The sequence below is a fragment of the Xiphophorus maculatus genome, chromosome 6, assembly GCF_002775205.1.
Source record: "Xiphophorus maculatus strain JP 163 A chromosome 6, X_maculatus-5.0-male, whole genome shotgun sequence".
Lineage (NCBI taxonomy): Eukaryota > Metazoa > Chordata > Actinopteri > Cyprinodontiformes > Poeciliidae > Xiphophorus > Xiphophorus maculatus.
In genome coordinates this window covers 3880345-3903724 of record NC_036448.1, presented here as the reverse complement: position 1 = coordinate 3903724, position 23380 = coordinate 3880345, and the positions used below count along the sequence as shown (strand labels likewise).

The following is a 23380-nucleotide window of genomic DNA, read 5'->3' as shown; positions in this document are numbered from 1 at the left end:
TTTTCTATATTCATAGAGGTAAAGAAATGTAACTTTTTTCTAACTTCTTGCACCATTTTTTCTAATATAAGTCTTGCAGATAACATCTTACATTTTTAACTGAATCACAAGTCGTGACTCAGCATTTCTTAGATATAATATACAAGGTTTGATTTAGTCATGTGTGATCAAAATATTAATCTAAATAAGAGCGCTCTATTTAATTAAACATTTAATTCTTCTGTCTGCGGGTCAAATTTCTACGAATTATACGCTAAAAATTAGCAAGGGTAAGTATTTTTTACAGCCATCTTGCCATACAATACTGATGCCAAGGACACCGAGTAATTAGACAATGAGCTTGCCATACTTTATGACCGCTGGAGCTTTCTCAGAGGCATGACGGGACGTGTAGTCAAATCCAATGAAAACAGTGTTACGAAAGCTGCCACCAACGTGCTCATGTAAGTGGTTGTGTAAAGCGGAGGAGGTTACGCGAGCGGCTGTTTTCTGTTTGCTTCCTTGTCTTTCTTCCATTAAAATGAGCTTTCACGACTGACTGCACCTAAAAAGGCCGCCGGTCCTGAAGGCTTCCGCCGTGTATGCTGCTCCGTGTGTGGAAAAGGTTTGTATTTTTGGTGCTGTATGAATGAAAGTTTGGTTCATTGATAGACACATTAACACCCCATGCACGTTTTGCCAATTAATGTATCCGCTTTTTATGCTAATTCTTTTGTGTTTGCTCGCGAGCGCTTCCAGTTTTCTCTGCGCTTTTCCTTCTTCAGATCTCACCGCTAACAGCCCTGAGGCTCGCGCGACTCCCCAGTCGGGCTCGCGGACCGAAACTCTCCTTCGCTTCGTTCGGCGGAGTCACCATGTCGGAGAAAAAACGCAAGGCGCCGACAGCCGCGGGAGGCAAGGAGCCCAGCGCCAAGCAGCCGAAGCTGGAGAAGGCGGAGAAAGCCGCGGGCTGGCTGCAGAGCCTGGTGAAGCGGCAGAGGGAGGACACGAAGGACACGAAGTTCAACGAGAAGCGCCAGCGGTTTCTCACCGACACGGAGAAGATGAAGCAGGGCTCGGAGGGGGTGCTGTACTGGATGCAGAGAGACCAGAGGGTGCAAGGTGACAATATGCCACACAACAATCTGTCAGACTCGTGAGGACGTGTATTCTACTCTTATGTTTTCACTTCCCCTGTCTTACCCTAATAAAGATAACTGGGCCTTGATCCGTGCGCAACAGTTGGCTGCAAAGGAAGAGCTCCCCCTGCATGTGTGTTTCTGTCTGGTGGTCCCGAAATCGGAGCTGTCCACACTGAGACATTACGCTTTTCTGCTGAAGGGACTGCAAGAAGTCGCAACGGTACCACTTTGTGTGTTTTCACAAAATAGATCAAACGAGTGCAAACATTTAGCTGCATCAAGATGCTTAAAACAAGAAAAATTGGTTCAAATCAGCCAACTATTTTAGCCGGGCGAATTTCTTTTCTTTTTCACTAAATAGGCCCAGAATGAGAAATTCAAACTTTTTTTTTCTACCTGTGAAGGCAGCAGTAAACATTGCGTATTCATCCGTAGAGTTCAACTTATTTATACATTCTCAAAGATATTCATGCACCCTCTGTAATACAGTTAAATGTCTCTTTGCGTGTCATAAGTCAACTACATGTTTTTCGCAGTCTTCCGCCAGCATTTCAATAATCCTCCCTGGATATCTGATCAGTAGAGATAATTTGCTGTGGTTTATCAGCATCGTCCTCATATTAAGAAAGGAGCTCCTGGTCCTGAAATTTGCAGCTGTCTGCTTAAACATAAAGTGGGATTGTCACAATCTGAAACTTTCAAATTTGATATGATGCTAAAAAAAAAACAAACAACAATACAATTTTTTATACAGTGGCAAAAAAATTTTTTTGAATGCACTGCATATTTTTATGAGATTAAGAAAATCAATTACAGTATGACAGAATTTTAACTTGGTTGCATTCAAAACCTATAAAGTAAGCTCTTGTTTATAAAAGTATGTCATTTCAAAATATCACTTCCCTGTTTGGCAAATATAGTAGACAGGATAACACATACTATCGGTGCTAATGTATAATATTAATTACAGTACAGTATTACTTTCTTACATTATAAATATGTCCCTTACTCTACAATTTCTTATTCTGTTTATATAAATAAATATGCGGTATATTTAAATATCAGTGATATTCTAAAACACTAAAGTGTGGATAAACATGCAAAAAAAAAAAACAACAGAAAACCAGGAAGAGGCAAACACTTTTCCACCCCACTCTAAACCAGAAAAACATTAATGAGCCCAACTTTAATCCCACTGAAAATGTTTCGACTGTGATCTGAACCGGGGAAGCAAGACGGCTGCATTCACACTTCCTCAGTCCTACTAACCACAGCAGAGTGTATGTAACTGAGTTAAACCTGTTGCCAGTGAGCACACCTCTGGAAGAGTCAGTCGTTTGGCGTTTTAATTAAAAGCTGCAGATGGCAGGCTGTTGAGGAGCTGTGAGTCTCAGCCTCTCTCTCCTGTCTGCCTCCAACAGGACTGCAAGCGGCTGAACGTCCAGTTCCACCTGCTGCGCGGGGCTCCGGGGGAAGTGCTGCCCGGCTTCGTGTCTGATCGCGGTCTGGGCGCCGTGGTGACCGACTTCTCCCCCCTCAGAGAGCCTCAGCAGTGGCTGAACGACGTCAAAAAGAAGCTCTCCAAGGACATCCCCCTCATACAGGTTGGAAGAGCTGAGCACGCAGAAAATAATTCGCACAGCTTTGACGCATCGAAGCTACAAACTTTAATGCTTTCACTGTGATTTTAATAATAAAGAGCAACACAAAGTGAGTAACTGTACAGTGGAAGGAAAGCGGTAAATCGTTTTAATTTTTTTCCAGGACATAAAAATCTGATGGAACGTTCAAAAATTTCACTGAATTCCCATCCAGAACCGCATGGCATTCTGGGGGATGTAGGCAGAGGAAAAGGCTTTAGCCACTCAACCTCTCACAGTCAGCTAAGCTAGGTTGGTGGCATCAAATAACTCACTGGCTCTTTGGTTACCTAGCAACAACCTGTTGAGCAGCTTGTTTGGATAAAACAGGAAAAGGTCACGCCACCAGTTCAGCAGTATTTCAAAACAAAAAAACTAATCAACTATCAATATCGACTGATATGAAACACTTATATTGTGATACGTTTTTCAGCCATATGGTCCAGAACAACGTCTTCCATCGTCTGCTGTGTCCCTGTATGATTTGTTACCACGCATGCACACCCGATTTTTATGTTTTCATTGGAAACAAAAATGACTATGTATTCCTTTCATACCACTTTGCAATTATTCTTTACTTTGTGTTGAACTACGGTATAAAATTAGCTACATTTGTATTGTCTCCACCGTCTCCTGCTATTTCTGCCCTTTATTGACAGGTTGATGCCCATAACATTGTTCCCTGCTGGGTAGCTTCACCCAAGCTGGAGTACGCTGCCAGAACCATCAGAGGAAAAATCACCAAACTTCTGCCTGAGTTCCTCACTGATTTTCTTCCTGTAGAGAAACACCAACACACTGCCACGAGAACAGCCAAAGTAAGTTCCCAGATATACATATTTTTTATATTTCTATAAGATAAAATAAAACGTACTTGAATATTTGTGCATATAAAATAGCAAAATACTGCTCAAGAGTATGGAAACACTGTGGAAATACCAGCAGATATATTTTTCACTTCCGATATCTGAGGTTCAGTGTCGGCCGATACCAATCCGATACAGAAAAAACAGCTTAATTGACTTAAAACACACTTCTTATTTTTAAACCAAAAGACATAAATATACAGAATTAAAAAATTAATTTGATATCTGCACAATTAAACACACCAACAGCTTCACATGCTTTGGTCAAACATGTAAAAACAACCATAATTTGTTCAGTCAGTTCAATTAGGAGTAGAACATCCAATGTAAAATAAATAATAAAGAATCTGAAAATAACAAAAACAATTTATTGTTGTTGTTGTTGCTGCAGGTTGACTATCTTTGTTAAACATGTAAAAAAACTTAACTCTGGCAAACTTTCTTTCAAATGGCTCAGAAAGTGCTATTAGGAATTCTAAATATAACGTAAAATAAATAATAAAGCACGTGTTTGTGCTTTCTCTTCACTGAGAGCACAAAGCATAGAATTAGACTGACTAGATCTGCGGCAGCAGGCTCCACAGCCTGGCAACAATCCAGACATCAACTGAAATGCTGTTAAATGTTAAATAGGCCGTTCATGTTGTCTGTGGCTGTCAGGTGTGCTGCTTTGACTTGACCCGTTTGCTCTGCCTCAGCCTGTGGACTGGGAGCAGACCCTGGCCTCCCTGGATGTTGACAGAACAGTAGGGGAGCCTCAGTGGGCCAAGCCCGGCTCGGAAGCCGGCATGGCCATGCTGGAGTCCTTCATCGATGTCCGCCTGAAGCTGTTCGCCACCCAGCGCAACGACCCCAACACGGCCGCTCTCAGCCAGCTCTCCCCGTGGATCCGCTTCGGTAGGCAAGAGATGTTTCCGTTAGATCTTCACCGATCTCACCGGAGCCGTTAAGTCCAGACCGATGTCCTTCACTTCATGCGACTCCGACTACATACGTTTCTGTGCCATTCCTCTGATCAGGCCAGCTTTCAGCCCAGCGTGTGGCACTGCAGGTCCGGCGCTGCGGGAAAAACGCCAGCGAGTCTGTGGCCGCCTTCATCGAGGAGCTGGTGGTGCGCCGGGAGCTGACCGACAACTTCTGCTTCTACAACGAGAAGTACGACAAAGTGGAAGGTCAGTAGGATGGGGGGGTCTCGGTAGAAGTGATGCGGCAAACATTTGTCCCAATGAATTCAGTAAAAATGAACTCAAGTTTTCTGTTATGATCTTGGATTGTGGCCGTGGCTTCTAGGTGCTTATGAGTGGGCCCAGAAGACCCTGAAGGACCATGCCAAAGACAAGAGGGACAACATTTACACCCGGGAGCAGCTGGAGAAAGCACAGACACACGACAAGTTATGGAACGGAGCTCAGGTAAGATGAAATCCACATTAAATATCTAAGAGGCAAGCTATTATATCTGCACTTGAAAGACTACAACCTGGACAACCAATTTAATTGTGACACCATGTACATATTTTATGTACATGGTGTCAAAATTATTGTACATAGATAATGTACATTAAAGTAACATTAAACATTGTATTTAATGTTTATCTTGCTCTTCACTGTCTGTGTTTTATTTTGTTCTGTATGTTTCTTTGAAATAAAGAGAGAGATCATGAGGAGAGGAAATGGAACTGCTACGTAAACACTTCAAAATAAGAGCATGAATTAAAACATCTACTTGGAGAATTTTTAACAGTTGATAACTAAAACTTCAACACAGATGTTGAAATGTATTCAACTAAAAGTTTACAAAACAGCATAGAAGAGCTAGTGTATAATTGTGAAGGGGAATATGTGATTTTTAGCATTTTCTTTTTATCATTTATTTGAACTATTTAATTACCTTTGACACTCGTTGTTTCCCCATCAGTACCAGATGGTAGCGGAGGGGAAGATGCACGGTTTCTTGAGGATGTACTGGGCCAAGAAAATCCTGGAGTGGACCCGCTCGCCAGAGGAGGCGCTCTCCATCGCGCTCTACCTGAACGACCGCTACGAGCTGGACGGTCAGGACCCCAACGGCTTCGTCGGTGAGAAAAAGCAGGACCGTTGTTACAGGTCGAGTCCACTTGTTTCTCATTTTCTCACTCTCTCCTCCTCGGCCGGATGTCTCGTCCCGCAGGCTGCATGTGGTCCATCTGCGGCATCCACGACCAGGGCTGGGCGGAGAGGCCGGTCTTCGGCAAGATCCGCTACATGAACTACAAAGGCTGCCTCCGGAAATTCAACGTAGCTCAATTTGAGAGGAAGTACGATCCCAAAAAGGCCTGAAGCACGGTGCGCTTGAAAGAATGTAGAGGAAATGTTTGATGAGCTCCATCTCTTACATTTTCCCTCAGGGTTCGTTTTTTAATGTCTTTTATGCTGTGGATGTTTATTCTTATCTCTGAAGCCATCCAGTATGCTATGTTGGGCCTTTATTTCCTTTATTTTCTTTTAAACTCCACCAGCTTATACAAACTATTTTGCAGGACGTATTAATTTTATATGTTTTAGAAGCCTGTTTCTGTATTGTTTTGATGCCGCCTTTGGAGTCACTGTTACAGCTCTCGTGTTTTGTTTTTTTTATCTATATTTTTTGGCCTGTATGATTCTGTTTGCCAAAAACAGATCAACTATAGAGAAGTTTGTGTTTATGTGTTAATTTCAGGAACTGCATCACAGATTCTTTAGTTAAGAGCTTATTCCCAACCAAGTTAATTCTTCTAGTACTTAAACTCAAATTCAAAAATACCGTATTGACCCCAAAGGGAAATTAGACACTGTGGCAACTCTTATTAATTAAAAAATATTCAGTTACAGTAGATGGTGATGTCTGTGGGTTGGAAAGATTGCCTGTGATCTTCTTCATCTCTGTCCACTCGTCGCTGATGTTGTTCCTCTGCAGTTTATTCTCCAGCTTCCTCCCGAATCCTCAAAAACTCCCCGTCTTGCTCCTCAAAGGCTTTTCTTTTTTCTTGTTTAACAGTGATCCGGGGTTCATTATTAGGGAAACATCTCACGGTTCGGCTGGGGATGGTGTTGTCCACACAGAGTTTTAGTTGGTCACACACTCAGTCCTCAGTTGTTGACGTTCTCTCCTCTGGCTGGCAAAGAGCGATCCGATCTGTTGCTCCTTCAGCTTCCTGTGACCTCTTTCTGTCTCTGAACAAGAGGTTTATACTTAGAGCAGAGAAAAACGGGGATATAAGTAGCATATATGCACCTTGTTACCTTTGTGTTTTCTAAATGTCAATCCCAACCAACAGCATTGATTTTTATGTTTTTTTAAACGAACATGAATAACTGGCAGCAACAACAATTAATGGGCGAAAAAAAAACAACTCCTTCGTCAAACACAAACTGATATGAAACCGTGTGTCTATATAAGGAATCCTGTTTCAGTCCAATTAGAGAGCAAGCTTTCATTCAGCACACATGTAATTAAAGAAAACAACACCCTCTCCAGTCCAGCCTAATTAACTGCACTGTTAGCGGTGGATAAAAACAGTCTCTAAAGGAGGCGCTGCAACTGAAACCAGTTTGCTAATTAAAATAGGAATCCCCTCGTGCTCCCCTTGTTTCAGAGGGAAAAAAATGCATATTCTCTATAGATATTTTTTAAATATTAACTCGTTGAAGCTGGGGAATCTACAGTTTTATGGAATATCTGTCTAGAGTAGAGGGATTAACGGTGAGGCTTTAATCCTTCTGGTACCCTGTTGGCACTGCTGAAGTAAATGTTGCGTTTGTTCAATTAAAATTTGGACATGACTTATAATTTTTCATATCTGGTCTCCTGAAGAAATGTATATTTTAAGCTTTTCCTCTTAAAGGGGCAGTATTTGTTTTGTCCAGTAGAGTAGAATCACTTCATAGCACAATCAAATAACTGTGTTGGCTTTAGTTGTTATAAACATTATGTATATGCCTTAAAGAAATTGGACTTTGTAATGTTAATATCTTGAACTTGTGCCTCTGCTTGAGAAACTCCTGCTCTTTCTGAAACTTCGCCTGCAGGAAATCATCTCAACATCGATTGACGTTTTTGCCAGTGTTGCACTGAGAAGTAGCTCATATAATGAGCTGAGCTGTTGTGCAGTTCCACAAGATGTTTGCTAATTGCTGCTGGCTAGTCCGAAGGGGCTGAGTGGGGGAGTCACGGGGCAAGGAAGTTCTGTGAGGTGGAACTGTAGTTTTCAAGCTGTAGTGGAAGCTCCGTCCTTGAAATCAGACATTATATTATAGTATTTTTATGTCCAGGGACATGAAAACGTATGGCGTAAAAAATACGGCTGATTCTTATTTTCACAAGAGTTCATCTTTAAATTTTGTGCAGTTTTGTTCAGATGGACAACTCAGTTTGTACCACACAGAGCACATCTGACTGGCTTCCATCACTGATTTGCTTTTCCAACAACTGACAAGAGCCGGTATGGGAAATATTACCAATAATAACGTCACATGACTTTCTTAGAAAACTTAACAATGCTTACTTTAAAAAGCCCCGTGAAGTGCTCTAAGTGTCTGTTAGATGTCAAAATTACATTTCAACTCAAAAATATTAATTAAACCCAAATAAAATGCAGGGAATTTACAGCAGTTTGAAAAGTTAACTGAACTATTTAACTATTCTTGTTCAAGCAGTGCATTAACCTCTATCCTCACACCTACCATAAAGCAAATCATTTCGTCCTACTGGCAAAAGAATCTAATCTTCCGTAACTGTCAATGTCTTCAGGGTGGTTTTGCATTATCGCCTCCAAAATCATTACTCTGGTGTGAAATGAACGTTGTACAAAACCCACCTTGGCTTTTCCATATCCAGCTCTACAGCTGCTTCTGGTCTGTAATCTCACCAATTCACCAGGTTTTATTGAAGTTTCTAAATCCAAGCTGAAATACTCATCAGAAAACGTCATTATGATGACTTTGAATCGCTCTTCTGCTTGTGATGAATGAAATCAAGCAACCTACGACCGAGATAATCTGCACAGCCTCCGACCAGCTGCTTACGTTTCGCTGGGTTGATGTTTCACATCAACGGGTTTTTTTTATTAAATTTTTTTTTTTTATTGTTTCCAGCTCTGGACTTTTACAGCTTTTCGCTCGAAGACGTTCCCAGATCCTCCGGTGGAAGTGAAATGAAGCAGATTACACATTTCATTTGGCCTGGCTTCTTTAATTCTCACAGCACCATTCTGCTCACACACACACACACACACACACTTCATATACTCCCCCTGGTACTTGCTGTAAATGGCTCCGTCTGCTTGAGTGAATGCCATTACTTGGGTGATACAGAGACACGGTGTTTTAAATAGGTCAATTTGCAGAGCCAATATACGTGAGCAGTGTGTTCTACCCTCGTTACTGGGGACGGAAACTGGGGAGAGATTGGTCTTCATTAGCGTTGATGTGGCACACCCATAATGCTGCATCATTACAAAACCATTTGTCAGCACTCAGTAGCTGGATAATCTTTGTCTACGCTCTCATCTGACATCATCTATGCGTTTCATTTTCATCCTTTCCATGTTGCATGACCCGCTGAAGCATTTTCCTCATTTTTTTCCCCCATCCAGAGGAACTGCTTTTCCTCTTCGCAGTTTGTCATCTGCGTCTTTCGGGAGACGTCACGGGAGAAGAGCTCCTGGCAGATCTCATTACTCAAACAGCACCTTTAACTGGGACGTTTTACAAGAGACGTTTGTGTACCATTCTGAAGCACCGACTTCTAAGTTACACCAGCAGCAAAACCAATAAGGGCAATAGAACGTAAAACCAACCGCGCTGGTGGAAAACAATTTCCAAAATAGGGAGAATGTATTCTTCCATTGAAAATCTTCAACATTTTATGCATCATAAGAGCAATAAAATGCTTGTATAGGTGTTGAAACATAAAATGTTTAACATCTTATGCTGTTCTTATGATGTTCAACAAAATAGTTCACCAAATCAAGCACATGTTGTGCTATGAAAGAAGTATTTTAATAATTCACTTCCTAAAAAATATAAAAGATTGAGCTGCTGACAAAAAAAAACGTTACAAATTGTTGACCTTTTCACTTTTTACAGTTAATTCAGAAGTAGTAACTTCACATTTCTATTTGCTTTGTGGTGAAAAGAAAAGTGTAATACTGTCGTCCTTTTGTATTGTGTAACAAAAAAAATACATGGTAAAAACATGAATTCAATTAAGATGAATGGATAAATAACAGATTGTTTCATCGTGCAAAATAGATTTTGGATTTCAAATTCAAAAAAGCAGTTTTATTTTGGGGCTTTTGGTCGGGCAGGTTATTTTTGGCCCGTAGGATAAGGGGAGTAAACAGAATGTTAAGATCCTACAAGGGTTAAAAGACGGGGTCCATTGGACCCCTCAAGCATCCAAAGCAACAAACTAGGGCTGTTGTAAAGGAATATTTTAGTAATCGAGTAATCTATCAATTATTCTTGCGATTAATCGAGTAATAGGATTTTTAAAAAAAAATATTGGTAGATCTGGCATAACACTGGTGTTCTATCGGATATCAACATCAGTCCAATTTTTCATATTTGAGCTTCCCTAAAAGTTGCTTTTTTGTAGTTTAGAAAACTAACCTGTAACAACAATAGCTCATTTTCTAAGTTAGCCTGAAGAAAAGTTCTACAAAGATCTTCCTGAAGAACATTTGAAATGGTTCTTCAAATGTTCCTGAAGAACCAATTGTTCTTCAGGAACAAATGGTTCATGTTCCCAAAGAGGAACATGTTGAAATGAAGCCTAGGCGCAAATTCAAACTGGAAGACTCTTTTATCCCCACCGGGACCCGTTAATTGAAGCGACCTGCCCACAATCGTCGACCTATCAACGCCGGACCAAGCCACGTCACGTCCAATCATCGACCAAGTCCCAGCTGATAAGGACCTTCATTCATGGCGTCCTTCGCTATCCAGCCGAGTTCAACCCACCACCACCCCTTCTCCTCCATTCGCCCGGTCCTGAGGCCCGCACCCTTCTTCAACCTCCACCACCAGTGCCGGGCCCTGGGGGGATGACGTTCCTAACAGCATCGGGGATGCTCATCTGAAGCCTATCGCTAACGCTGCGATAACCGTTATCCCCAGCCGGGGCCCGAGCGCCAAAGACTTTAAATTCTGTTTGTCAATAAACTCTTCTAATTGTCTTCCTATCTCCGTCTGAGTCTCTCCAGATTGAAATGTGTGTTCAGTTGGAAGTGGCTGTTTTCTCTCATTTCATAATTTAATGTGGTAAAACATTCATGAAACGTTTGATTCAAGCACTTCAAGTTTAAACAGGTGATGAAATGAATCCCATTTTAAGTAAAAAATTTGGTATTTAAAATATTTCAGGTAATAAACATATATGTAATGAAAGATTATGTGATTAAAGTAAACAATTATGTAATCAGGCATTTTGCAGTAAACATTTAATGTAAACAATCAAACTAGTGATGTGTCGGTCGCGAACGATCCGGCTCTAAGAGCCGGCTCTTTGAAGTGAACGATTGGAACCGGCTCCACAATGGGAGCCATTTTAGGATCCTATTTGGGAGCCAGGTTTTTTTCTACAGTATATTGCTGTCTCTCCGCCTCCCTGTCATTGTGCTTGTGCTCTGCAAGTGCCAGAGCCGATAGTTTTTCCCCACATCGTTTTTTTTGTCCTGCGGTGCCTCGCTGTCTCTCCCCCCCTTCTCCCTCTCCTTGCGCATTTTGCTCTTCTGCCAGTGCTAGAGCGGAGAGTTTTTTTCCTTCTGTCGGTCCACTGCCCTCATGTCAAGCGTGTGCTCCACACATCTGACCAATCACACATAGTTTCAATTAATAATGTGGCGGGAAAACACTGAAAAGAAAGTTTATCTCCACTTTTTTTGTGGAAACGGCAGGCAATTGGCCAAGCTGTATAGCGTTCGTCGGCAGGTGTTTATGTACAGACACTCACTCAGCGGTCAAGAAGCACAGAAAGAAGGGGAGTCAGTGTGAGAACTGAATAGGTGAAAATAAACGAGTGACAGAAAACGGAGCAAGATTTGTACTCATTTTAATGCTACATCAAGCTCCAGGGCAGATTGCAGACTGTGCAAAGTCAGCATTTCCTATCTGCAGGCTCGACAAACAACCTGCACAGCCACATGCGGACATCACACGCATCGGTATTGCTATAGCATTGTTATGCGGCATTTTTACTCATCATAAGTGCTTAACAATGTCAATAATGAAACAAAATATTATAAAATTAGGTTTAAGCTATTAATTAATTAATAATGTCAAAAATATATATGGGGAGCCGTTTGGGAGCCGAAAGAGCCGGCTCTCCACAGTAAGAAGAGCCATTAGAGCTGCATCTCGAAAAGGAGCCGAAAATCCCATCACTAAATCAAACCAGATGAAAGAGCCAGTCTTTAAACATTTAATGTGTAATTAAACACTTCAGAGTAAACAATAAAGGTGACGAGTAAATGTTATGAAATAAATCACACTTTAAGGAAATATTTGTTGTATTAAACATATTTCGGGTAAGAAGTGAACATGTAATGAAATGGATCCTGTCTGAATTTTACGTAATTGAACATTACAGGTAACAAATGTGATGATCATCTCAGGTAATACATTTTATGAACATTTTTTTCAAAATATTTTCTAAATATAAAACTAGTTAAAAAAAATTTAAAACGGGGTCAAAATGTAATAAAGATGAGTGTGCTTCATCTATATAATTTAGTAGAACAATTTCACACTGATTTTGAGTAGATGGGGCAAGCTACTGAAGAAAATATATTTAATATTAAAATTATTAAAAAATATTGAATATGACTTAAAATTTTAATAGAAGATAGTGTGCCTCGTGTAACAGCACAAATTACCACTTTTTTTGGCATTTATTTACCTCTGAGCTCTTGAGGAGGGAGCGGTAGAGAACAGCTGGCCGGAATCAGTGTTCATAAATCGGATCAGCCTTGAGCTAAACGCCCCTTACTCTGCGGAGCGCGGATATCCAATATCCAACTTGAAAACAACTTCACTGCGGTCGGTAGCACAATGAGAACGCTGGAATAAAGTTTGTTTTGGTCTGTGGCCTTTAAAGATGGCGCCGAGCGACTGCGCGAGACATAAACGTCATACGCCGTGACGTTGGCTGCAAAGCTCTGTTCAGTTTAATAATACAGAGGCAGGCTCACAAATACACTTATAAAAAATGTCTATGCTCCAGCTTTTAGTTTATGTATTCATGATCAGTCAATTTAATAGATGAACTCTCACGCTGCCCCACACCTGTCAAGCTTTGGGTTTGAGAATACGGGAAATGTCGGCTGGAGTTGGGGGGCCTGGGCTGGGGAGGGGGCAGGCGAGTGAACGAACGTTAGATGGGGGGAGGAGGGGAGGAAATAGACCAGGGGACAGACGAACGTAAGTCCGGGGACCGGTAGACAAGGGGACGAAAGTAAGAACAGGGGGGAGCAATACGGCACCTTCGTTCGTCACACTCAGAAACCCATCTACCAGCCATGCACCGCCGCGATGATTTCTGCCACCCGTTTGTTGAGACCAGGATGATACGAAATTTATTGTGCAGTTCATCCGTAAAGCTACACTTACACTGTAACCATCAACTACTCAGCCGCCCGCCGTGTTCAGTCTATCCGCTCACCTGTATAAATACTCCTGCAGCCTCTTCCTGCCGTTCGCTCTGAACCAGCAGCTCCCGGAGGAGAAAGGCTGCCGTACTCGCCAGTCATTTTAAGAATGCTTATTGGTCCCCCAAAAACGTTGAAAACCCGGGCATTATCATTAATCAATAAAATCCCCACAGGTGGAACTTGAAAACTGGACGCTGTGCCGCTAACACTTAGCTTTCGTAAATGACTCAGAGGCGGAAGTCGGAGCTCCGTGCAACGCAAATAATGTTACGGCCGGAACACGTGCGCTAAATAATAAAACATAAATTAATGAAGCTTCAAGGCAGGTAAATTTTCCTCAAGGAATTTTAATAATCGAGGTACTCGAATCATTTGAGGAATCATTTCAGCTCTTCAACAAACCAGTCAGTGCGTGAGAGGAAAAGACTTTGCAAAGGAGAACGTTCACAAGGCAGAGCATAAAACAACAAAGTCAAGATGTCGGATGTTAATAGATTCTAACCTTTTGGATGCCGTTTGTAAAGTTAATTTTTAAGTCAAAAATCAACACCAATTATCTGGGTTATTTTGCCTGTCAAAAGAGAAAAAAAAATACTTTGCATTTTTCAAACTCCTATTTTCACTATGTTAGCTATTCATTCATTTATAAATGTTTATATTGGAGCAAAAATATTTAGGCCTCAATCTATATTTAAATATTTCACCTGCTGACTAAATATTCAGCAAAAATATTTAGCTTGCTAGCTACATTTTTAATTTGGAGTTAAATATTTAGCTTGGGGCTTAATATTTAACTTGCCAATTGCTTATTTACTTTGAAACAGTGACATTTGTAAATGAATGAAAACATGACTTTGGAAAATGAAGCTACATTTTTTTTCTTTTATGACATAAAACAAGTGTTCATTATTAACTGTGTAACAGCACCTTATAAGAAGATACTGATACAGTCAAAAAAAGTGCTTCATAAAAGTATTAACTTAAAGGTGTGCACACTTATTTATTATTTCTTTTTTCCCCCTAATTTCTTTTGTTAAATTGTGCAGATTAATATGTGGGAAGACCTGCCATTTCACCCATTTTAGTCTATTTCTCTGCTTTCATAACCGTTCAGTGACAAGTAAAATCCTTCCTGCTTGACTTCCGGGGTGTTTTTGGACCACAATAATGAGCAATAAACATAGAATTGTAAGCACGCAGAGAGTCTTTAGGTTTTCTGCCTATAGGTTACAACTTTGATGCTTATAGTAGAATTTCTTTTTAAAAGCTCTGGTGGCGCAATGAACAGATCTTCCCTCATTTGGAGCCGTCATGACATCGGTGGTCAGCCCGGAATCCTCCAGAGGAGTTCGGTGCTCATTAAATTACCATATAAACGAATTGTGACTCCTATTACACCCCACTGTTTTTGTTGTTGTTCCGCTAAGTCCATTTCTTGCTGTGGTGCGCTTCCTCGCTCGAGGCGCCGCGGCGGCTCTTCTTGAAGTGCGCACGCGCCGGGCAGCCCCTGGCGCGGCACGTGATGTGGCCGAACCGCTCCCTGAACCGCGTCGACATCAGGTTGTAGAGGACGGGGTTGACGGCGGAGCTCAGGTAGAAGCAGGCGCCGGAGACGATGTGGACGCCCTCGAAGATCGCCTGGTGCCGAGCGGACGACGGGTCGATGTAGCTCCACATCAAGCGGTCCACGTGGAAGGGAGCCCAGCAGAGGCTGAAGACGACCACCAGCACGCCTGGAAAACACCGAGCGGGCGGATTAGGACTAAATTTGCCAACGAACGTTTTTCTTTTGTGTTGCCTCGCAAAACGGTTGCACTCCCCTCGCAATAAGTGAGCAAAAATGCTATAGTATATCCTATAGTGATAACGGATATTGTTTTAAAAGTGCAAATACCTTCAAGTGAAAACATGTTTCTACATTCTTGACTCTTTGCTGCACAAACTGGTTGAAAGTCGATCTGATTAACTGTCTGTGTGGTGGAGACATAAGAACAGCCCTTTGTTAACCATTCGGATTACCAACACAAAATAACACAGTACAAACTGTAACCCCACAGAAATTACTTAATATAGTCCATGTAGTTCAAATGTCATTTTTCTTTCTTTCCTCCTCACGCAAAGTTTCTGTTTATTGAGAGGGATGGAAAGCCCTGACTGACCTGGTTTGCTTTTGAATGTAGCACATACGTTTATGATGCATTTGGAGCCTAAAGAAAAAGATTCTAAAAGAAACTTGAAATGAGATATTAACAAGCATTAAAAACACTGTACAAAAAACCTCATATTGTAGCAGGAAGATTATCATAACTCAAGATGCCATATGATGGGACTACATTGTCGTGAGAGAACGCAAAACCTATCGCGTGGGAATTCTAAAATTTTGCGACGTAACGCAAAAGAAAAACGATTTCCTCATGTCCACTAGGGGGCTCTGTAAAACATTAAACAGTAAACATGCTTAAAATGTCACATTTTTTTTCATATTCTAAGTAACTTAGTGAAAAACATAAAAACAAAACACGTACAGAGCATCTTGGTGACTTGCAGGTTGCGTTTGCTCAGTCTCTGCCTGTGGGATCTGGACAAGGAGTCGGGTCCAAGGCTGTCGCCATTAGCTGCCGCCATGTTCCTGACCTTCTCCCTGTGCAGCTGCAGGCCAATGAGCAGGTAAAGAACGCTAATGATCAGCAAAGGGAGCGCAAAGAAGACCAAGGTGGCGACCAGGATGATCATGTTATACATCCAGGCAGGCTTGACCACATCTAGGGACAGAGAGGCAACAGTGAGAAATAGCAGATTGGCTAAGATCACGATATCATGCATGGAGGCATCATGGGAATAAACTTTTATTCAGAAGCAGAAATATCAGGTTTTAAGACTTATCAAATAACTTGAAGAATGCTACTGCCTTCTAGTCATGCCTCAAACTATCAACTCTTTCCACATGACATTACGCTCTTCAGAAAGCAGCCCACTCCTCAAAGGACGGACGTCAAAACAGCCTATGCGCTCCTGTAAATCTTGCCAAAAAGCAGACGGCTGGTAGCCTAGTATTGCTGTTGGGGTTGATTTAACTGTAAAAACGGTCACAGGGCGCTGGGTGGTCACCTGCACAAACAGACAATGATGCAATCCAAACTTGTCTTTTTATGGAAACCTTTTGGTGAGTCAATAAGACGGTGATGGACAACGGCCGTCAATTGTAAGAACTGGCAGTTTCTGGTGTTTTGGCGGATTTGCAGGAAACACCTTTTACAAGGTCAGAAGATTAACGTACATATACTTCATAAGTAGGTAAGTTTAGCATGTAATCAAATATTGCTTTATGGATAAGATGCTCATCTAATCATTAGTAACCATGGAGAAAATGCCACACCATCATGTAGCCTATATCATGGACTAAAAAAAGTGGTTAGCATCTAGACTTTTGTACACTTTAAGAAGAAACTTCCTTCATGGCATAGTGCTATAAATTATGTAACGTTAGGTCAGGCAAAGTCAGCAATTTGATCAAATCAAAAATTACATTCAGAGCAGGTATGCTAAGCTAGCTATTTCCGACTTTTGTAAATACTAGATCTGCTACTGCCATAGACAAGCTAGCTTGAACATGTAGAAACCATGGCTTTATTAGGAAAAACAACTTGGAAAAACAATCGCAGTCACTCTGTTCAATACTACTGTCCTTCACTTATCACATCCATCATGGCGCCTTCAACTGATAAAGTGTCGTAGCTGCACAGAACCAATAGGGTGTTAAAGATGAATGAATGGGTTTGGCATTCAGTACGTACTACAAATGGCAGATCGGGGAAACTCTCGTCCAAACCGTGGGGGAAGCACCACTATCCCGTGCAAGCTGGCGTTCGGCATGGCACACAGCATGGACAGCCCCCACAGCACTAAGATGACCCTCTTGACGTGAGCTCGTGTTGCCAGGTGCTTGACCTTGAGGGGGTGCACCACCGCCACGTAACGTTCCACACTGAGGGCCGTAACGTTGAGGATGGAGGCAAAGCAGACCGTCTCAAACAGAAAGATTTTGAAGTAGCATCCCCCCTCCCCGAGCAGGAAGGGGTAGTTCTGTTGCATCTCGTAGAGCTCCAGCGGCATGCCAAGCAGCAGCACCAGCAGGTCCGAGACGGCCAGGCTGAGCAGGTAGTAGTTAGTGGGGGTCTGCATCACCTTATAGCGCAAAATCACAGCGCAGGTCAAGGAGTTTCCCAGAACACCCACCATGAAAATGACCAGGTAGGTGATACACACAGGAAGAAACCTGGGGGACTTTGCTGGCCCCAGTTGCAGAGTAAGGTACTCCTCCTCACTCAGACACATTTCCCTCACATCTTGTTCAGTCGCATTGGCCAAGACCCAAGAGATGTTCATCCCACACATCACAGCAATCTCCGGGCAGCCCATGTCACTGAAGACCGTGGCAGCGGTCATGACAAGAGCAGCGAGAGAGCAGTTCAGCTCTGACATCTTGGCAGCTGCAGGTGGGTTACTCACTTATTAAGTCTGAAGGGAGAAAAGAGAAAGAAGACATTTTTGACTGTCAATCATCAAAACTTTAGAGCTTGTTAAATTCATTCAATGCAAAGTACATTGTCTCCATTAATTTGTCTCCAGGAGAAGCTAGCTGCGTTTGCATTACAAATCTTTGTTGAAAAATCACAATTTTGCATTGGGAGGTGTGGGGGGGGGGTTAATAACATCATTACAACAAATTTAGGTAAAGGATTACAATTTTTCACAATTCAATACTTACAATTTTCAATGAATGGAAGACCACAATGTCCAGTTACAATATTTACTGTTTACTGTATGTCCACTTGACGTCCACATGGCACAACAGGCTCAGCAGACAGAAAATAACACCGGAGCAAACTTGTTCACATCATTATCATTTGCAGGTCCATATTCTTGTGATTGGCCACAAAGCTGCCAACCTAATCAAAGCAGAGCTCCACCGAGTAGAGCCGCTGAAAGAGTGAGAGCTGAGCAGCGAAAGGGTAAAGAAAAGAGGATAGGCTCCCCTCCTCTCTCCTCTCTGCGCTGATGTGTTTTTAGGCCCGTCGTTTTTATGAGTTTTGCTATTCTAACCAGAAACGTTCTCGTTTTAACCAGCTTTGTAACTCGTTATAGTGAGAAACTTTTCCCCTCTAACGGATTGCTGCTCCTGAATGTATTTCATGGCTCTGGCAGTTTAATGCTTCCACAGCAGTAACTGTTTGTTTTAGTAAAAAAAAAAAAAACCCTCCATATTAATTTTACATGGCAGATCTAATTTTACAAACACAACTAAAAGTAGTGTTGTCCGTTTATTCACTAAAAGTATAACAGTATTTACATAGTGTTACTTTATAAGTACAATCATCTTTTTATTGTATTTACTTATATTTATTGTTTTGTGTTCTTAGTTTTTAATGCGTTTCTTTTTCTTGTACATTGTGAATGACAATCAGCTGGAAGTCCTGCCCTCTGCTCTGTGTGTAGGGAGCAGTAGAGAAGCAGATGAAGCAAGTCGGTTTTTTTTATTCTCCATCTGGAAGCTCAGTAAAACACTAAGACCAGATCTCTTCAGATCTCTTCTGTTTTGAACGACTGGAAAAGCTGAAACTCGCTCAGGGACCGCCGCGTTCGGCGCCTCTCCCCGTTTCTCCGACGAGAAAGCTGCTTGTCTGATTTTCATTTCCGTATCGTCATCAGCCGAACACAGTGCTGAAAGATACGCAAACTAAAAATGTGTTTTTCTTTATTGTAATTGACTTCTTAATAAAAAAAAAAACAGCTCATACATAAAATACTTCTATCCTAATTGGTAGGCTGATCTGAACATGCTGGATGAAATTCCCTTTTTTGTTCAAAATATTTGCAACGTCGTCCACATCAGCTGCTTTTGTGACTTGTTTGTAGATCATCTCTATTTTTAACCAGCAGAACCGGATATTCCCACAGGGACCGGCTGCTAAACCCTCCGGATGCAAAAACGAACCTATTAAACTCTATAAAAATGATCAGCTGTGACATACCCTGCTTTAAATCGACCTTTTCAATCAAAAACATTTCAAACCCAAATCAATCTTGTATCCTGACAAAACCTGTTTTACCTGAATCCAGATGAGAGGGGAGGAAAAAAGGTCATCGTTTCATCATTTTACTTGAAAATGATCCTTGACTTTCCAAAACTTTGGATATCTAACATTAATACATGATTTATTTATATCATGTTAAATTCAATAAACCTGCCATCTTGTCCCACGCCAGTATTACATCTGTAAAAAATGATATATTGTTCTAATTTGCTTTTAACTAACACTAATCACCACTTCAATAATTCAAACTGTTGCTTCCTAACCTCCAGCAGTGTGTGTTTATTTAAAGCATTTAGATAAAAGCCACTTCAAGGTGATTAATGGAATATGTTCAACACAACGTCATGTCATTTTTAGCTGTAAAGGTCCAATAATGCTGTTAGCATTCACACACAAAAAAAAGTTCAGTTTCACAAAAACAAAACAAAACCCTGTTGATTATTTAAATGCTGTCAAATCAATCTCTCTTCTCTCTTTTTTAAAGAGTTTGTGCTCCACGCAGTAAAGACTCCAGAGAAGCGTTGAAGCTTGGATTTCCCACAGCGGATTTGTGTATAACCCACTCGGCATGTCATTGAGATTAATGTGAGGAATGAAATAAAATAAACTCACCTCCAGGTTGAGGAGCCTGTCGCAAAAATGAGACAAGATACTTTGGAAGAAAATGTTACTCCAGGTTCCTTTTTCTGTTCCTCGTTTCTTTGCGTTACTTTTAAATCCGGACTGGTCTGACGCTTTGATTTCCCGTATTTGATGGCTGATGTTCAGCCCACCTCCTTTTCCTTTCTCTCTCTCTCTCTCTCTTGCTCCTACTAACTAAGCAGAGAATCTTGTTTCAATCACTATCCTCCTTTTTTTCCCCCAATTTCTTTGACTCAACTTATTTTCTTCTCTCTTTTTTGTCCTCCCCTCTCCATAATCCGTCTGGCATCCACTGACACTGTCAATATGTTAATTCACAAACACGCTCGGTTTTCTATTGCTTTTTCCGCTTTGGGAGCACATGTGGCGTCGCAGTAAGAATGGAAGTGGAGATTGCTTTGACCCCTGTGTTTGCCTCCTGAACGCTGTGCAGCGGTGTGCGTTCACGATGCATAGTTTGGTTTTTATACACCCTTACCGGCATTCAGGCGGCAGGCTTCTGGATCTGCTCAGACCCATTTCCTGTCATTTCATGTCAAACTCTGACCAGGCAAACATCTGTTTTCATCTGAAATATCTCAATTCGGCAAATAAGCAGCACTCGGCTGAGTTCGAGAGTGGCCATCTTATATCGTATCTCGTTTGAACCTCATGAATATAAAATGTTTTTTGTGTTAAAAAAAAAAAAAGGCTGCTGTGTTTTTTTTTTTTGCCTAAAGTGTAACATTATGAATGAAGTCTTCTAGTGACTCTAATAAGGTTCAGGTGAAATATTTATGTTCTTGTCATGATGAATCTTTATTTATTACTACTCTAATTTGCAATATTTGGCAATTAGAAATCTGTAAGATTGCATGCGAGGTTCCTCAAGGCTCCATTCTCAGGCAACTCTTATTTACCATCTATACGCTTAACCTTAATTGAGATTATGGACTATTACAATCTCTCTTACTATACATATAATCATTAAATAAACTAGAATATCATACAAAGGAGCATTTACTTTAGTAGCCAAATTAATTAAGTGGAAAAAGTATGTAGATTAAATACACACAGATTAGTGGTATTAATATGATTTTCCACTTATAGCTTGTGAAAAAAAAAATAATTTAAGCTCAGAATATTAGATCAAAACAATAAAAATCATTTTGGCCATAGAAATATGGGCTTATAAATTTTTTTTTGACTCGTTTAAAGGTTATTTTCAAAAGGTACCTTTAATTTGGCAAACAAGCCTCATCGGAACACATATAGAATACGACTGCACGTTCAAAACACACAACTTGCAATGTTTTTAGTCCAAAAATTCTAAAGAATAATGTAAACATTTGTGCTAAACATTGTAACTGGTGAAACGTAATTTTTTATTTTTTGGCTGTAACTCCACCGACACGTTTTATTCGATTCTAATGAAGTGAAAGTGGTCTTTCCGTTGGGAGTGTTTAAATCCACTGCGTTTAAAAAGGACAGACCGCTTGACGTGCATCGTCATCAACTCCAGGCGAGTCATCGAGCGAGCCCTGATGCCGCTCCGCAGAGTGGATCCATGAATCTTTTAAGTGTGTGTAGAGCACTTCACTACCAGCCCTATTCATTTAAAACACACTTGAGTAATGTTAGAAATGCATGTGGACAGAGTAGATCAAATATCTGATGTCCTTTCTTGGGATTCGTTTGGTCAGATTTCTCAGTTCAGTAAACGGGGAACGAACAACATCATGTTCTTTAGCTTTAGCTGGTGTTCAGCTCCATGGTGGCGTCTCCGTTCATTTCAGCTTTTAGTCCAGGACTCCAATACACCCCTGGCTGGAAACTTGACATTTCCTGCGTGGGGCCTCCATTTAGTCAGGCATTAATTGTGGCTATGTGGAAGTCTAACTGAGACAAAAAGAAAAAAAAGAAGCTTTTATTTGAGATCAGGCTGGGCTAATTTCCTGCTAGGTGCTCAATATATTCATTCAGGCACAAAGAAATCTAATTTGGTTTGCAGGTTTCTAACAATATGTGACTTTTCCCTCCTACTATGTCGTCTGTTCACGCAGAGAGCGTTGGTTTGTGTTTACTTCTCGCCTCGTTTCTTTGGTTACTGTGTGTGCGGTCGGTACGCATGCCTCTGTTCCAGAGAAGTGTGTGAGACGCGGCAGTTTGTGAACAACAAAAAAATGATCAAACAAGCGGAGCGTGATGCCGATCAGAAGCTGCGTTCGGACAAAGCGGCGAGGCGACATTTAGGTTTGTGTCAGCATGCAGATGTGAAAAACTAGCAAGCCTGTTGTCAGTCATTGGCTGCTGTTGGACTACAGTGTCATAATGCGAGGTTTCTAGGACTCTAGGGCAAGCAACAACTACGGACACCCAAACAGTTTTAACAGATTTATTTAGCAGTAGAATGTGCTGGAGAGCCTGTGGAGGGGCGTCGATCTGCGACAGCAGGGAGGAACCGGGCCAGTGGAGGAACTGTTAAAGAGGGAAGTAATGAAGGGAATGACGGAGTAACCTGACGGTGACTTACGGTCTGCGGGTAGAGGTAAATACATGGGGGTCCAACAGTTGGTGTGATGTGGTGGTTTTCCAGATGGGGAAGTTCCAGCAGGTGATTGAGGGCAGACAGGCAGCAGCTGAGTGGTGGGCGTGACGCACCCAGGTGCAAGGCCCAACGGAGCAGCGAGGATCAGATACTTCAGGTGAGTCCTGGTTCAGAGAGTATTCAGAGCGGGTTCACTGTAGAGCACAGGTGTCAAACTCCAGTCCTCAAGGGGCGCTGTCCTGCAGTTTTTAGATGTGCCACAGGTACAAAACACTGGAATGAAATGGCTTAATTACCTCCTCCTTGTGTAGATCAGTTCTCCAGAGTCTTAATGACCTAATTATTCTACTCAGGTGTGGTGCAGCAGAGGCACATCTAAAAGTTGCAGGACAGCGGCCCTTGAGGACTGGAGTTCGACATCCCTGCTGTAGAGGAAGGAACAGATGAAAAGGAGTCAGAACAAGGAGGACACTGGGAATACAGCACTGACAGCTAGAGAGTACCACTGTAGAACCATCTGGCATCTGCTTCTTCTTCTTGGATTTATTGGCAACAAACTTTTAGTAGCATTACCGCCACTTACTGGCGGCATCTGCTTCCCGGAAGCCGTTCCTCTTTAAGGACCTTGCAGATTGGTGGTGATGAGTAGCAGCTGGATCCCATCAGCCTGCCACCCTGTGAAGAAGAAGAAAACCACTCCCCTGTTTTGTCATGTGGTCCACACTCCTTACCAGTTGGTGGCGGTAATGCTCACCCAACGTTTTTTGCCAACCGCCAATAAATTTAAACAAGAAGAAGAAGAAAACCACTCCCCTGCAGAAC

The 23380-nt window shown here is 41.6% G+C and overlaps 2 protein-coding genes across 2 annotated transcripts; one reads left to right on the top strand and one right to left on the bottom strand.

Annotated features, from left to right (window-relative positions):
* The first annotated feature begins 220 nt into the window (after positions 1-220).
* On the top strand, positions 221-7434 carry LOC102226393 (deoxyribodipyrimidine photo-lyase-like). Its single transcript, XM_005802387.3, has 10 exons — positions 221-604; positions 765-1101; positions 1193-1341; positions 2543-2725; positions 3421-3579; positions 4326-4524; positions 4647-4799; positions 4918-5039; positions 5545-5704; positions 5797-7434. The coding sequence occupies exons 2-10, from the start codon at positions 855-857 to the stop codon at positions 5943-5945; spliced, it is 1521 nt and encodes a 506-aa protein (XP_005802444.1). The 5' UTR covers positions 221-604; positions 765-854; the 3' UTR covers positions 5946-7434.
* Positions 7435-14684: 7250 nt separating this feature from the next.
* LOC102235730 (neuromedin-U receptor 1-like) lies at positions 14685-17773 on the bottom strand. The gene is made up of 3 exons (XM_005802421.2): positions 17089-17773; positions 15820-16056; positions 14685-15027 (listed from the first exon to the last, which is right to left on the bottom strand). Exons 1-3 carry the CDS (start codon positions 17738-17740, stop codon positions 14717-14719), a joined length of 1200 nt encoding a protein of 399 aa, XP_005802478.2. The 5' UTR covers positions 17741-17773; the 3' UTR covers positions 14685-14716.
* Between the last annotated feature and the right edge of the window lie 5607 nt (positions 17774-23380).